Consider the following 16,471-nt stretch of genomic DNA (forward strand, 5'->3'; position numbering starts at 1 on the left):
GTGTGAATACATCTTAGTGAGTGGAAATGCACCACTTTCTCTAAATATGACTAAAATATGAGATCAGATTTAACCGTTAAAATATTACAACCGGAAATAAATATTTTATGTTTCAAATAACGAAGAAACATATTTTATTATTTACTATTTGTTAAGGAAGCCATTTAAGTGAAAGGTAAGAGGTAAAATGAGTTTACTTTCTCTCTGTCTGTCTGTCACTCTTTTTTTTTTACACGGTGGTCACCACTTATCAAGGCCCGGAAGCCACTCAGGGATATGGGTTACAGTACAGTACGTTAGTGTGGAGATTTGATGAAGTGTTTACTTAAGGGGGCGGGGGCGGTTCATTAGGAATTTGTTAACGTTGGACTCTCTCTCTCTCTCTCTCTCTCTCTATATATATATATATATATATATATATATGTATATATATGCATGCATGTATGTATAAGTAAATACAAAACTGATAGACTATTTAAGTCTGTAGAATTTTGACGAAAGGCCAAGTAAATCTGTGCGAATATGATCAATTACTTACAGGATACGACCTATCAGCACGGAATAACCTCATCTCTCGTTCCCAAAGCGTTTCTGGGAATACACGTTTTCGACCGAATGATAGAACCTGACAAACATGCAAAGAGAAAAAAAGCATCATGGCAATTCATTAAATTTTAAAAAGTTTTGATTTTAATAGAGACTATCTTTAAAAGAGTGGGGACACTTCTATCAACAAGAGCATCAAGGCGCCTCACTCCGCCCGCTATCCATTGGGAGACCCTTGAACAAGATCAAATACTCACTTAGTCTCTCGATCAGAGTACGTGAAGTCACAGGTGATGGATGAATTGTTGGGCAGCCTGATGGTTTCTTTCTTTTCTATGCTCAACATTTCGTTGTGTTATGCAAATGATATTGATTGAGGGACAATAGCTAGAACTACGCGATCTGTATGAGAACTACTCCTATGATAAATAATTGCAACCTAATATAGGTACTTGACTGCAAAGAACATCATGGTAAAAAAGTACGAACACAGAAGAGACTGGTGAGCCATGGTCATCGATGTCTGGGAAAACAGAACTGCTACATAAAGATAGATAGATAGATAGAAAGAGAGAGAGAGAGAGAGAGAGAGAATGAGAGAGATATTTAAAAGTATATCTGAGTTAAAGGCCGATTACTGATTAGCTGTCGATTAATTGGTGCAACTCTAATCAGTACATCTAGGAACGATAGTTTATGTTCATTTTCCATTGTAAACTCTATAGTTGGGCGGATAGAATTCACATGGTCCAGTAATGTTTGAACATTGTCCTAGTGAGGCCAGATTATGAATGTGTCACCCATTTACCACAGCCAAATCAATGGCATTTCCACAAAGTATTCCATATATACATTGATCAGATTTGGGAACACTGGTGATCCCATTGCTAGACCTTCCTCCTACGATTCATATCAGATTTATTACTCGAAGTATGTGAAATCAGCTTATCCTACAATCAGAAACTCGTCAATGAATACTTTCGGGTCAGACTCATTACGACTTACTAAATCCCGATACCTATCACCACGTTTCTGGGAATATACGTTTCCGGCCAAATGATAGAATTGGGGAAATGTCTTCTCAATTATTAAATCATTTCTCTCTTATAGGTTTATTAGAGTAGTGATTGATGGGCAAAAAGCAGAATCTCAACGTATTAATGCTAGAGTCCCCCAAGGATCCATCCTGGACCCAACTCTTTTCCTGATCTATATTAATGATCTTCCAAATCACATCCTTACATCATTCGTAGACATTTATCCTGATGACATTACCATCTATGGTAGCACATCTAAGACCGTAAACGACCAAAGTTCTCTCTGATTCTCTCTCCTCTAATCTTTAGCATATGGTACAATGGGGAAAGGAGTTGCTGGTTATTTTTAATGCATCTAAAAACGAATGGCTCTCGTCTTGGGGAGGCCTCGTGTTTTGACAAGCTTCTGGGCCGCTTGAAAAATGGTGGGATCCTTCTATCGATCCAGTAGATGTCTCACTGCTGATGCAATTCTTTATCTATATAAGAGCCAGCTATGTCCAGCAGCTGCTAGAAAGGACTTGTCCTTCCTTGATATTAAATAGACTTCGTAGCCTCGTAGGAGATGTCCTTTTCACTTTCCTGCAACCTCTATTTTACAGAAGAGATGTTGCGAGTTTGTCTCTGCTTTATCGTTATTTTCATGGCAAGTTCTCGACTGAGCTTCAATCTATGCCCCCTCCTCGCCAAACTTTCACAAGAAACACTCGTCTAGTTAAAAACACCATCAATAATTCCCCCACTCTTTATCTGTACCTAAACGTAAACGTAGATTCCATGAACAAAGCTTCTTTTTTAGAACTGCACGCCTGTGGAACTGTCTTCTGTTTTCCTGTTTTCCAGCAGACTACAACCTGATTGTCTTCAAGTCCAACGTAAACAATTTCTTGATGAGCCGTTCCACTTAAGTTAACAAATTTACCGAATTTCCATTACTAATGATTGTGAAAAAAAGGATTAATGATTGTGAAAAAAAGGATTAATGATTGCTCGAGAAGAGAAGGATTGGCGTGCACTTACCTTGAATACTAACCAAGAAGAATTGTTGTTGTTATTCAAACTTTTAAAGTTTTATTTTGTGCTCCGGATCACGTGATAATTAATCATCTGATCCTTCCATTATATAAGAGGGGAGATTCCCTTGTCTTTTCCTCTTTTTTTTTCACCACAAATTGATTCAGTTGCCGGCGATTGAAAGTAAATCTTTTCCACTTTTGTCTGGCGAAGATACTACAAGACGGTTACGTCGCGGAAGGGGGCAATTCTTTCGCAACCTAAGGTAAGTACATTGCTCCCTTCTCGATCTGAGCGGTCATTGATTCTTGCTGGAAATTAATTTTTTCACATGATTACTATATTGTCCAATTAACTACTCTACCCTTTTAACCCTTATCCTCGAGTGATCTTTGAGCTTTGATAAGTGGTGATTCCTATGTAAAAAAAAACATGGAAAAAAAAGAAACATCCTGGCAATTCATTAAATTTGAACATGTCGAACTTTGAATAATCGTTCAAAGTATATCTGTGCCTATGTTTATGAATTATTTAGATAAGGATTTATAATATATATATCTACAACATAAAGCTGAACGTTCGTGTGTGTGTATGTGCGTGTGTGTCTGGTCACGATTAGGCTCCTATATGGTTGACTATTATAGAAAACTGATCACATATAATGATAGAAGACGTATCGAGACACAGGAATGGGTATGTTTGATCTGAAATAATGATGATTCATTAAACTTGTGAGGTCCGCGTACGTGCCTGGTCCATAAAGTATGGAAATAAAAAAATTAAAAATTAAAAAAAAAAAACATTTACAAGTGTTTTTGATTTAGATATACATAAAAATACTTTGATAAGTATGTTTTAACTTAAATAGGGATGGTATAATAAAATTGTGGGGTCTGCGTTCGCGCCTGGCCTCCATAGAATGGAAATAGGCACAAACTTTAATAAAGACTTTTCATATTTATCTGTGTAAGTATACTTTGATAATTATATGTCAGTTCGAAGAAATATGGTATAATAAAATTATGGGGTGTTTGTTCGCGCCTGACCTCCATAGAATGGAAATATGTCACAAAGTTTAACAAGGTTTTTTAATATAGATCCACAGAATATTGTGATAAGTAATTCAGTATGAACAAGTATGGTATAATAAATTATGAGGTTTATCTATTTTATTTTTACTTTCATAATATTTTGCTTTTATTTTGATACCTCCAAATTCGAAGCTATCTCTTTACAACCCTTCCTTTTCATAACCTATCATACTTTCATAAATCAGAGTCCATTTTCTCTTGGCTGTTTTTGAACCCAGTCAAGGACGGGTACTTTCGCTATAGCATATATATATATATGGGGATCGTGCAATAAGTAATGAACTAATTGTGGTTTCTGTTTCACAGGTGTTTGAACTGAGTTAGGTGTGAAATGGAGCCTATTGAATGTCGAGCAGTGATCCGGTTTTTGTATTTGAAAGGATGCACACGACAGGAGACTTTTGATGAAATGAAAGAAACTTATGGTGATAATGCCCCATCATATGACCTTGTAAAACGCTGGCATCGTGGATTCAAACAGCTCACCCTCCTTCTGCCATTGATAAGGCATCTGTCCGTCAAGTTGAGGCTGCCATTTTGGAAGATCGGCACATTACTATTCGCCAAATAGCCTAAGATGTCAAGATTAGTACAGGGTCTGTGGAAACTATCATTCATGACCATTTGCATATGCATAAGGTGTCTGCCAGATGGATTCCCAGATTGCTCACACCATTCCAGAAGCGAGAACGCGTCGAGTGCTCGATGATGAATTTGGAGATGTGCCAAGAAGATGAGTCAAAGTTTTTCAAAAGACTGATTACACAGGATGAAACCTGGGTCCATCACTATGATCCAGAGACCAAAGCTCAGTCAATGCAGTGGAAGCACTTGGACTCACCACCTCCAAAGAAGGCAAGGGAGCAGCCCTCCGCTGGCAAGGTCATGCTCACAGTCTTCTGGGACCAGGACAGAGTAGTGATGACAGATTTCTTGGTAAAGGGTACCACAATTACAGGAGCCTATTATGCTTCACTTTTGAGGAAATTAAGTGAAGCTATCGAAATCAAGAGGCGGGGCAAGATCAGCAAAGGTACCCTTCTCCTGAAGGACAACACTCCGGTCCACAACTCGCATGTCGCCAGATCAGAAGCACGGGCATGTTGTTATGGAATCATACCCCATTCTTCCTACTCTCCTGACCTTGTACCCTCTGACTTTCACCTCTTCCCAGCCATGAAGTTGTTTTTCAAAGAAAAGCGTTTCCCAGATGATGCAGCCTTGATTTCTGAAGTCACGTCGTAGTTGGAGGACCAACCTGGGGTGTTCTACAAAAACGGTTTCCAAAGCTGCATCAAACGATAGGAGAAATGCATGACTCTGGATGATTTCCTATGTAGAGAAAGACTAATAACTGTGGCAAGTTTCGTTGCTGTATTCCTATGGGAAGTGGGTCAGGGGCATTACTTATTGCACGCACCTCGTATATATATATATATATATATATATATATATATATATATATATTTAAAGGAGATTAGAACAAGAGTCTAAAGAGCAGAGTGTATTTTAATGTAATAGTAAAACTACTAGTTTAATTAAAATACAGGGAAAGAAAAAGTGCTCGTTGTAATTTAGAAATATAATAAGCTCGATAGGTAAATATCCTAGAGCTAATTTAATATTCAGTAATGTGATTGATAATTTAAAAATCAAATTAGAATTACATTAAAATCCGTTTCACAAGAAGGAACAACAACAAAATCAATAATTTGTACGATGGTTTCGGAAAACAATGTTTTTATTGTGGTAGACATCAAGCTACGGACAATAATTTTTACATATAGTGTTTTTAACAAACAAAGTTTCCTCACCAGCAAAGTATTGGGAAGGGTTTTTAGTATATGTAAAAGACACCATAAATAAACCTAGCATTAAAAGTAAGGCAGATGTATCTTTTAATTTTTCGCCTTTTGAAATCAGGAACTAAGGTCAAAGCACTCATATTGATGTTTGTTATAGCTTTTCAGCTTAAGTTACTACTATGAACTTACCAAAAACACGTGGTTGGTTTCAATGCGCTTTATCTTCATACACATCATGTGTATGATATCAACCAAAATTACCGTGATAAAAATCTAATAAATATTTTCTTGATTTAACAGAACGTTAAATGTGAAGATATAATCAGTTACTTACAGGATTATATCTTTTCGCCTCCGGTTCAGAAGTGTGTTCTGGAAATTGATGATTTGGGCCAACATATGGAACCTAACAAACAACGTGGAAAAGAAGGAAACACTTTTTATTGCAATTCATTAAATTATAAAATGGTTGTAGATCTGTTGAATCCTTTTTTTCCAATAAAAATTTGGCGCTGTTTTACAATTTGTCACTGTTCAGAGGGAGACAAATCTCGTTTACTAAGAGATTCGTTCACATATTCATCTCATAATTTAGGACGCTGGATTCATCGATATTTTTTATTAAATCAAAACATTAAAACAAGAAAGCTGCAACGATTTTTTTTAATGTAACAAAGTTAATAACATTAATAATATAAAATGTAGACTTTACGCGAATATTAATAGAAAACCAACGAATCCACAATATTTTCATTAAAAAGCCGCAGTTTTGAAAGTTTCATTCTTGTTTTATTAAAGAGTCTCATCATTGATATTTTTTTTAAGGTTAAAGATTAATTTCTTAATAAAATTACAATGACATTTAGTTTTAATTAAGAAAAAAAGTTGCCGAACTCCATTTTTAAATATTTTTATCTTTTAATAAAGGAGTTCAGCAACTTTTCTTTTCTTAATTAAAATTCCAATTACAATGCTGAAAAAACTTCAGCCAGAACTAGCTCTCATACTTACAAAGCTGTTTAAGCGTTGTCTTAAGGGGAATTACTTCCCAACTCCCTGGAAAACTTCATTAGTATGCCCCGTATTTAAGAATTCAAGGTATCGGTCATCTCCCTCTCTATACATACCAAAAAGTCTCATGTGCGTAATGAGTAAGTTGCTGGAATCTGTGTTAAATAGAGAAGTAGTCAAACACCTCAGCAAAAATAATTTTCTTAGTGACATGCAATATGGTTTCCGTTCTGCTAGATCTACAGCAGGTGTGCTAACGATTATATCTTATAGGATTAGTGAATCTCTCGAAGGAGGCTTCCTTTCTAGGGCAATTGCCTTTGACATATCAAAGGCCTTTGATACGGCATGGCATAAAGTCTACTCCACAATATCTCCAGCTACGATATAGCTGGGAATGTCTTCTCCATTATTTAATCATTTCTCTCTAATAGGCTCATAAAAGTAGTGATTGATGGGTAGAAATCAGAAGCTCTCAGTATTAATGTTGAAGTCCCTCAAGAATCCACTCTGGGCCCAACTCTCTTCCTGATCTACATCAATGAAATCACAAATCACATCCTAGGATTATTCGTAGACATTTATGCTGATGGCACTACCATTTCAAAGGTCGTAAATGATCACGTTCTCTCTGATTCTTTCTCCTCTGATCTTGAGCACGTGATAGCATGGGGAAAGAGATGGCTGGTTAATTTTAATACATCGAAAACCAAGCTACTATCTTTACATCTGATCCCCATCTGACATCAATTAAAATGAATGGCTCTCGCCTTTGAGAGACATCATGTTTCGACAAGCTTCTGGATCTGACCTTTAGTTCTGATCTGAGATGGTGTATGTACATCAAATCCGTTGCCAAGGTCGCTGGAAAAATGGCGGGATCGTTCTACCGCTCCAGTAGATATCTCACTGCTGATGCAATTCTCTACCTGTATAAGAGCCAATTACATCCAAGGATAGAGTACTGCTGCCACATCTGGGCAAGAGCGCTAAAAGCACTTACCTCGCCTTGGCAGAGTTCAAAATAGACTTCAGAGCCTAGTGGGGGATGTACTTTTCTCTTTTCCGCAGCCCCTTTCTCACAGAAGAAGTTGCGAGCCTGCCTCTGCTTTATCGTTATTTTCATGGCAAGTGTTCGTCTGAGCTCCAATCTATGGTCCCTATTGCCAATCTTTCACGAAAACACTCGTCTAGTTGAAACCACTATCAATAATTTCCCCCACTTTTTATCTGTGCCTAAACCTAAACGTATATTCCATGATCAAAGCTTCTTTCTTAGAACTTCACGCCTGTGAAACTCTTCTCCGTTTGCCTGCTTTCCAGCTTACTACAATATGGTGGTCTTTAAATCCAACGTAAACAAGTTCCTGATGAACCGTCCCCTTAAGTAATCCAATTTCCAATTTTACACTATTAACGATTACTACGATATTGTCCTATTGACTAGTGTACACTCATTAACCCTTATCCTGAATGGCCTCCGGGCCTTGATAATGGTGGCTCCTTTGTAAAAAAAAAAAAAAAAAAAAATACGAAATGGCCCCTGGAAAAAAGACCCTTGGTTATGCAAATGTAGCAAAAACAGCAAAGACCTTCCCACGTGATGGTGAAAAGTAGAAGGTAACAAAAAAGTGGAGAGTAAAGGCAATGAACCTCCTTGTTGAGATTAGAAAAGAAGAAAAAGAAAAGGAACATTTTTTTAGAGGTTGAGAATTTAAAAAAACTGCTTGGGATTGATTTTCTGAGAATTGTGAAATGAAATTCTGGGAATCGGAGGCAAGGTTAAGCCCACCTAATTCTCAATATAATGAAAGACAAAAATAGCTTCGAGGATACACTCTGCTAACTGCATAAGGCTTTCACAACAGTTCAACAGAAACCTCTGACTTAAGACACACCCTACCAACTACCTGGGGGTTTCACAACGGTCAGAGAGAAACCCCTGACTTAAGTCTCACTCTATTTAAGCCTCTGAATCCACACCGTAAAGAGATTATCCCGACTTTACTAATGGAAGCCGCCATTCCCAGAGAATTTGTATTTAGAGTCACAACTCATGAACGATCAGAGTTTTGTAACTCTCAGTGAATAATAATTTTTTGACCATTAGTTTTACTTTATTTGTTGATTGTTTGTCGAATTGAAGGTGCAGTTGATTTCAAATATACCCTGACACCAAGACGACGAAGACACAGACATTGTGAGAGGAGAACTCTGCACGAAGTCGAAGCGACGTACATTTGGCCTAAGTAAGCAGTGTTGCCACACAGACTTAGGGTCGTGCACATTTTGTGTGCTCCGAGCATCTGAGCGATATTTTCCAGTGAAATGCTGGTCACCCTTGAAGAACCCACGACTAGATAGAGTTAAACGTGTAGCCACCGGGACGTGATGTAAAACCCGAGGTTTACTGCCTGCGTGTCTTGTAAAAGCCATTGCACCGACTGAGATTAGCAGTTTTTTTTTTTTTTTATTACATTTTCACCCCCAAACAAGGCAAATTGCCACTTTGGTGTAGGGGGCTACTATAAGGGGCAGCAACTACTGGGGTACTATGTTGGGATTTGGGCAGCAAGGTGTCGGTTCACGTTGCACTTGAACTTCTGCACGTCAGTACTGTTGGGGAAGCAGGGACCTGGAATGGAATTCCAGAGTCTAGCGGTTCTGGGGAAGAAACTATTGGAGTAAAAAAATCTTTTACATCTAGGGATCTCTACAGTGTGGGGGTGGGATTTAGCAGCCTGTCGGGTTTGTCGAGGGTGCTCACGTCGTGGGGGCACAAGTGATTGCAGTTCGTCAGAGCATTCACCACTAAAATACTTGTAGAAAAGGCAGAGAGATGCAACATTTCGTCGATGGGACAGAGGCTGAAGCTTAGATGCCAGTTCAGGGCCTATCAGGTTTGCGACTCTCTTTTGAACCTTGTCAAGGAGCGAGAGACTAGTAGCAGATGCACCAGCCCAGATGTGGCAGCAATACTCCATACATGGGCGAATGGTGGCCTTATAGAGGTACAGGATACTTTCGGGTGTTAGTAGTTTTCTAGCACAGTAGAGAGAGCCTACCTTTCTTGCAGCGGCCCTGGCAATGCCTTCAATGTAATTGTTCCAACTCCTGTTTCCTGTGAACGTTAGGCCAAGGAGTTTGAAAGATGGACTCTCAGATAAAGAGTCGTTGGCCATTTCTATGGGTGGTAGGGAGGGTTTCTTGTAATTATTGAATGAAACTAGTTTAGTCTTGGCAGCATTGAACGCGACCAACCACTTTTGTCCCCATTCCACTACAGATTGGAGTTCTTCCTCTAGTGTTTCTGCCATTTCTTTAGAAATGTGTTCATTCGTCTTCCTGTCGTGTCTGCCATAGAGTGTAGTGTCATCAGCATACATACCCATCTCAGAGGCAATGTTGTCGGGGAGGTCATTTATGAATATCAGGAACAATAGAGGTCCAAGGATAGAACCCTGGGGCACCCCCGCATTTATATCATATTGTTTAGATGTACGACCGTCGAGGACAACCTGGATTTTTCTCTTATCTAAGAAGGATTTAATTATGTTCAGTATTCTACCAGTGATACCGTATGATCTGATTTTACTGAGGAGACCCTCATGCCATACCCTGTCAAAAGCCTTAGATATATCTAGAGCTACCGCTCTGCCCTCCCCCGCTTTGTCCAGTGAATGGTATATACGTTCAGAGATCACAGTGAGGATGTCTGCTGTGGAACGGGCTTGTCTAAATCCATATTGTTTGTCAGTCAGTAGTTTAGCATCTGTAAGATGATGGACTAGAGCATGGTTAATTATGGTCTCAAATATTTTGGCAAAAAGTGGGAGGAGGCTAATGGGGCGATAATTTGATGGGTCTGTCCTTTCGCCAGAATTCTTGAATACTGGTACAACAGAAGCAGTTTTCCAACAGCCCGGAAAGCAAGCTTCAGTAAGGCATTTGTTGTAGAGTTTGGAGAGAACTGGAGCTACTTCGGCTGAGCACTTTTTTAATAGCACAGCTGGGATAAGATCGGGTCCACATGCTTTTGAGGTGTCAAGGTTTTTTATGATAGCATACACCTGAGCAGATCGTCTAGTGTGGCGTCTGTCCGCATAGGAAAGTCAGGTAGGGGGTGGTTGGAAGGGTCCAGTGTGGAGTTTGAGGCAAACCGACTGGCAAGCATGTTAGCCTTGTCGGTTGCTGAGGAGACAACCTCGTGATTGTTGGTTAGTGGGGGAATTGTTGATTGCCCATTATTTACTACACTGTTGTAGATTTTCCAGAAGTCTCGAGTTCCCAGTTTTTGTGCTTCGATGCGCTTTTTAGTGGTTTCCGTAAATTCTCTCTTAGCTGTCGCTATTTCTTTCTTAACGTTATTTCTAGCTTCTATATACTTCAGTCTGTTTGAACTGGACTTATGTCGGTTAAACCTACGGTATGCATGCTGCTTTTGAGCAATGGCAGTTGCACAAGTCGACGTAAACCATTGGGGAGAGTGGGGCTTACTATAAAATTTCCGCATGGGAACATGCGCTTCGATTGCAGTTTTGAACCAGTCAGTGGTCTCGTTTGCACATTGTTCAGCAGGGAGAGAGAAAATATTTTTCCATGGAGCATCTCTAATTAGTTCCCTGATGGCTTCCCAGTCAGCCTTATTATAATATCTCGTTGTTTTGAGCACTGGCTCTTCAGTTTTGGGTCTGGAGTTTAGGGCGATTTCAACCATTATCACTGCATGATCAGCGTTCCCGAGTGGGCTGTGGGCCTTCGTTATGCAGTCATCGGGAACTGTGGTCAAAAACAGATCTAGAAGTGATGCGTGTTGTTCTTCCTGGTCAGGGAAACGGGTTGGAAACGTAACAATTTGTGATAGGAAGTGAGATATAGCGAAGCTATGGGTTGTGCTGCCCGCTGTATCTGTGTGAGTAGAGAATCCAAGCCAGTTTTTGTGGTGGACATTAAAGTCACCAAACACATGTATTTGTGCGCTAGTGTCGAGGGACAGTGCCGTGTCTATGCTGTCAGATACTTTGTTTATTATGGAGCAGTCCTGAGTCGAGGGAGAGCGGTAGAGAAAATAATAGTAGCTAATATTGTGTTGCATGTTTAGTCTAAAGCACATAAAGGCTTGATCATCTGTTTCTAGGTTTGTTTCTCTAGTCAAGGGAAGGGTATTACGAATGTAAACTCCAAGTCCGTGCATATGTCTGTCAGAGTCCTTACGGCAGAGTGGGAGATATCCAGGCATGTTAAAGTGGTTAGAGGGAATGGAGGAGTGTAGGTTAGTCTCACTTAGTGCTAAGATATCCGGGGTATTTGTTAAGAGAAATGCTTCAACATCAGCTAAGTTAGTTCTAAGCCCACGGATATTTGTGAATGAGAGCCTCAAGGGAGGAGGCAAGTTGAATTTGTTTGTCCCTAATCCTGGTTTAAGCTTATTTTTAGATTGTACTGTCGTCATATTTTTTTTTTAAGGAGTAGATAGGCTCTGTCTTTTAAGGAGTAGATAGGCTCTGTCTTTAAGGAGTAGATAGGCTCTGTCTATCGCCCGGCTTCCATACTCCTTCTTTGCCTATTAGTCAAGCGCAGAGACACTATCTCAGTGATTCGACAGAAACACCCAGCGGTAGATCTTGTTTCCTGGCTAGGGCAATGAACGCCGTTCTTCCCCATTCCCAGCACGCCCCACCCCTAAAACTGAACATTTGAGAGTGCTTGAGTATAAGATATGCCTGAGCGATTAGATTGGGTTGACCTTCTTCTAAAGGGTCGAGAGTACCGGATTGACAGTTCCTGGCTGCTGTTCCCGACTGGTAGTACAGGAGCCCTAACTTGTACCAAAATGGTTGGTTCTACACAAAGCCTTCACCACTATAAACAAATAATCTGTGTGGATTTCCGAACAACTTAGTTGTAGCGAACCTCATACATTGAAATAGGCGAGAATACACGTACACAAACACGTGCACACACACACGTTCACACACGCAAACACACACAAACATGCACACACGCATACAAACACATACACACAAACACATACACGCACACGCGTGCGCACGCAAACACACATACACACATCTATGTTAAATGTGTTCCTAAATAAGACCGTAATGATAAACTAACCTGAGAATTTTGTGCTTCGAGGGAGTTCGGGTGGTAATTAACATATGCCTGTTCTCGTCGAAGAAAGCTTGGCCCCGGGTCCTAAAAGGATGAAAGAAAAACATATTTTTGTAAAAAAATATCACGTAGCTTTAGAAAGGAAACCACTATGCATCGATGTTCCGATTTGATGCGAAACAGTGGCTCATGCTACCAGAAGATTATTCAATTATTGCAAGAATGATAACTTATTTATTAAATTGTGCATGATAACCATCTCTAACGCGATGCGTGGTGATTACTGTTTAAATGTGTGCCACCGTGCTCCCCTAGCATCCATTGTTAACACTGCATACAGTTATGTGTAAACAGTTCTATGATGTCGATTTCAGGTGTTCAGCAATGCAATGCAATTCCCCTGTTTTATCTTTAGTGGTCAACGATTTTAAGTTTTCTTTGTTATCGGTTAGCATTTAGTATCTCGACGACGCCATTATCGACCAACGTTCAACCACATCGAATGGATATTTCCAACTCTCACTAATGTCGATTGATGGTAAACTCAAATAAATCTGAAATTATCAAATATCGAAGAGTTTCAGCGTGGAATAAATTGTTTCTGATCTACCGTGGGAGTTTTCTCCATTAGTGAACTAAACGACACTATTAGTTTCGGTTCTTCTATCAGTTTACACGGAATAGTTTCAGCTTAAATCAGTGTAACATCAACTAAACTGAAATCCACGACAGTTCGCCTCAACATAAGCGACGCTTACTCAGTATTATTCTTTCTTCAGAATTGTTTTTGAATGCATAAATCTCTCTATCCATTCAAAAGTTCACCGTGTTTCTCTTAAATGAAAAGTTAAGAACACTTCAACAAAATTCTTCATTATTATTCAAGAGTAGAAGCGGAAACAGGAGAGATAGAACACGACCAGGATGAAGACTTGAGTTGAATTTTTAAGATCATCCTACGACCAATACCGTCTGGCATGCTTTCAAAACTGCAAACTCAACACTGCATTCACAGGCCGTCAAGAACTTTATCAACGACGATAGCTTCAGATACGCCATCCCTCTGCGCACGACTTCGAGATTGAGCAGCATCCACAAGTTCAGATATCATCAATTGGTTGACGTTTAAATATTCCAGACACAATCGTGTAGGATATGTACCGTCAGATTCTTTCGTTACAATGCCTTCCATAATGTTATCCAACGGGCCTAGATATCGCCATCGCCTCATCAATTCTTGAAGTGATCAATCTTGCAAGAGTTAATGGCACGTTACTTGTTGGGTGTAGTATGTTTCCTTTCTCAAACAGTCATTAATATTGAATGTGACTTACACCGACATGTTTATACCATCTTCAATAACCGAATCGGTGACAGATCCTAGCAATACAACAGCATCAGCGAAGGACCGCAAATGATCAGAATCTGTTGAACGTTGTGACTTATTTGTAGTCTAACCAATCACTGCTAATTAATTGGCACCAACACGGTGAAGTTCTTAAATGAAGTTTATCGATATTGTGTCTACTCTAAACGATAGCGAGCTTGTAACATCTCCAATAACAAAAATTAAAGTCGTTATTACATACGTACGTGTGCCTATACGTGGTCTCTTTTTCAGTTCTGTTATAGTCGCTAATAATGCCACCGTTGTTTCATCTAATGGTTTCTGTAGACAAGATTCTTCTCATGAAGAAGGAGGACACTATTAGACGTTCGCTGAAGGTTTTCATAAATGATTTTATTTGGAGAAAATCGAGCCAGGAGAGAGATTAATGTGATATTCATTAATTGTTTACTTCTTAACTTTCTAACGGAACGAAATGAATGGCGCAGACGGACATAGACACGAGATAACATTCTTCTTAGATTATTCTACATTATTAATCGTGTCTTCTTCGTATGGGTTTTAGAGACTGATTTAAAAAACTAAATTTTCTCTCAGCTCGAAAAACGTGACGTCATTCGTCATCGTTCGACTCTGTTTTGTCTACCGTGTGACCTGTTGCTTACTGCTTCAACTTTACGTCACCCATTTTCATTCAACCCTGGTAACGATTCTGTTTTACAAATTTAGATTATCATGGACTCAGTGTGACCATCAAAAAAATCCATACTAGCTGACGTAATCGCTACTGACGCATGGTCCCTAATATGTAACAAATTAAATTGACTGTTTCAGCGCGTCTCCACCTTCGTCATTCGAAATAACGCTTTATTCTTGATCCGCCTATTCAGCAAACATATGATGAAACTTTTTGAGGTTTCCAATATTTCTGCTAAAATATGAAACGTACCAAATTTTCGATTTTTTTAAAACTATAATTGAGACATGTTTTTTTTTTTGTTTAATCACGAAGAAGGAAAAAGATTTATGAAATCTCCTTCGTGTGTTTCTGAGTGGACTGGAAAATTTTGTAGTTTAAATGAAAAAATTGAAAGTATTAATGAGACAAAAATCGTCGATAAGATGTAATGCGAAAAAACAAAAAGAAAAAAGAAAATAAGTTGATATAAATTCTGCAGATGGTTTACCGAAAAATTGCAATTCTTTCTTCCACACTTTTGACAGGTGGCAGTTTCTGACGACTGGTCTCCAATTAAATCCGCCAACCACTCTGGCAGAAAACAGTCGAGCATATAAGAAAGTAGTGTCTATAAAAAGACAAAACAAAAACCGCATCAAATGTTACGTTTCAATTGATTGAAATGAAAAACAAAAACAAACAAAAAACAACAACAAAAAAACTGTTTGTAGAAAAGAAAACAGCTGTTTTATTAAACAGTTTTATTTAAAACACAGTTGCATCAATTATTATAATTTCATATATTGCTGCTGGGCAGTCTGTGGACGTTCAGCATGAATGAAAACCCTACGATATTATTGTCGCCCTTTTGTTAAAAACTGTAAAATATTTATCTAAGTAATCTTGTTAATATAGCGTCACAATATATCTGGCTATTACGATTAATCTCTATATACTTACAGGAGTCTGTGACATATTTTCATTGTATCAACGCGGGACAATAATGGAAACCTCACGATATCATTATACCATCTTTAGACAGAACAGATACTATCCTTGGATCCTAGCCAAAAGACCAAGAAGGTATATTTTAATTTCACGTACAACGACATCAGATCTTTTAATTTATTAAAAAAAATTTTTTTTACATTGCTTCTTCGTTTTTCTTCGGTGATCGGGAGATCTTATTTATTAAAAAGCAGGATAGAAGGTGATAACATACTAGGAACATAAAATTAGCATATATATATTAATTTTATGTTCATGGTATGTTATCACTTTCTATTCATTTTTTTTTTCACTCACCGTCACCCCAAACAAGGCATATTGCCACTTGGACGTAAGGGGCTACTAATTGGAACCATACTTAAGAAAGATTAATATGTTGGTTTACATTGTGTTTGAACTTCTGCATGTCAGTACAGTATAGGGAAGCAGGTCGCAGAAGGGGAATTCCAAAGTCTAGCGGTTCTAGGGAAGAAGCCATTAAAGTAGAAAACTTTCTCACATTTGGGTACCTCAGCAGTGAAGGGATGTGATTTTGTTGCTAAGTCGGTCAGCTTATCAATTGTAGCTTCTGTCTGTATAAGGAAATTTGGGCAGAGAGTTGTTTGATGGATGTTGGGTGGAGTTGGAGGCAAATCACTGAGCAAGCAGTTCCACCTTTTCAGTTGCTGTGCATGCAACCTTCTTGTTTCTGCATAGTGGGGGAATTATTGATTGCCCTTTATTCACTGTACTATTAAAAATTTTCCAGAAATCACGAGTTCCTATCTTTTGCGATTCTATGCGTTCCCTGGTTATTTCAACATGTCTTCTTTTGGATG

General features: G+C 38.7%; 1 protein-coding gene across 6 annotated transcripts in view; it reads right to left on the reverse strand.

Annotated features, from left to right (window-relative positions):
- Positions 1-16,471, reverse strand: part of LOC145279605 (MIT domain-containing protein 1-like) — a 155,667-nt gene that overhangs the window by 86,996 nt on the left and 52,200 nt on the right. For 4 of the 6 annotated variants that reach the window (XM_080130778.1, XM_080130779.1, XM_080130781.1 and 1 more), the window contains exons 7-10: positions 15,154-15,273; positions 12,622-12,702; positions 5,828-5,899; positions 539-625 (exon numbers count right to left, since the gene is read on the reverse strand). In XM_080130778.1, coding sequence (XP_079986904.1) covers positions 539-625; positions 5,828-5,899; positions 12,622-12,702; positions 15,154-15,273 — 360 coding nt within the window. The remainder of the gene's footprint in view (positions 1-538; positions 626-5,827; positions 5,900-12,621; positions 12,703-15,153; positions 15,274-16,471) is intronic. The other 2 variants (XM_080130782.1, XM_080130780.1) reach the window with 1 other exon arrangement.

Source organism: Euprymna scolopes, chromosome 7 (assembly GCF_053919585.1).
Source record: "Euprymna scolopes isolate OS-2025 chromosome 7, ASM5391958v1, whole genome shotgun sequence".
Classification (NCBI taxonomy): Eukaryota; Metazoa; Mollusca; class Cephalopoda; order Sepiida; family Sepiolidae; genus Euprymna; species Euprymna scolopes.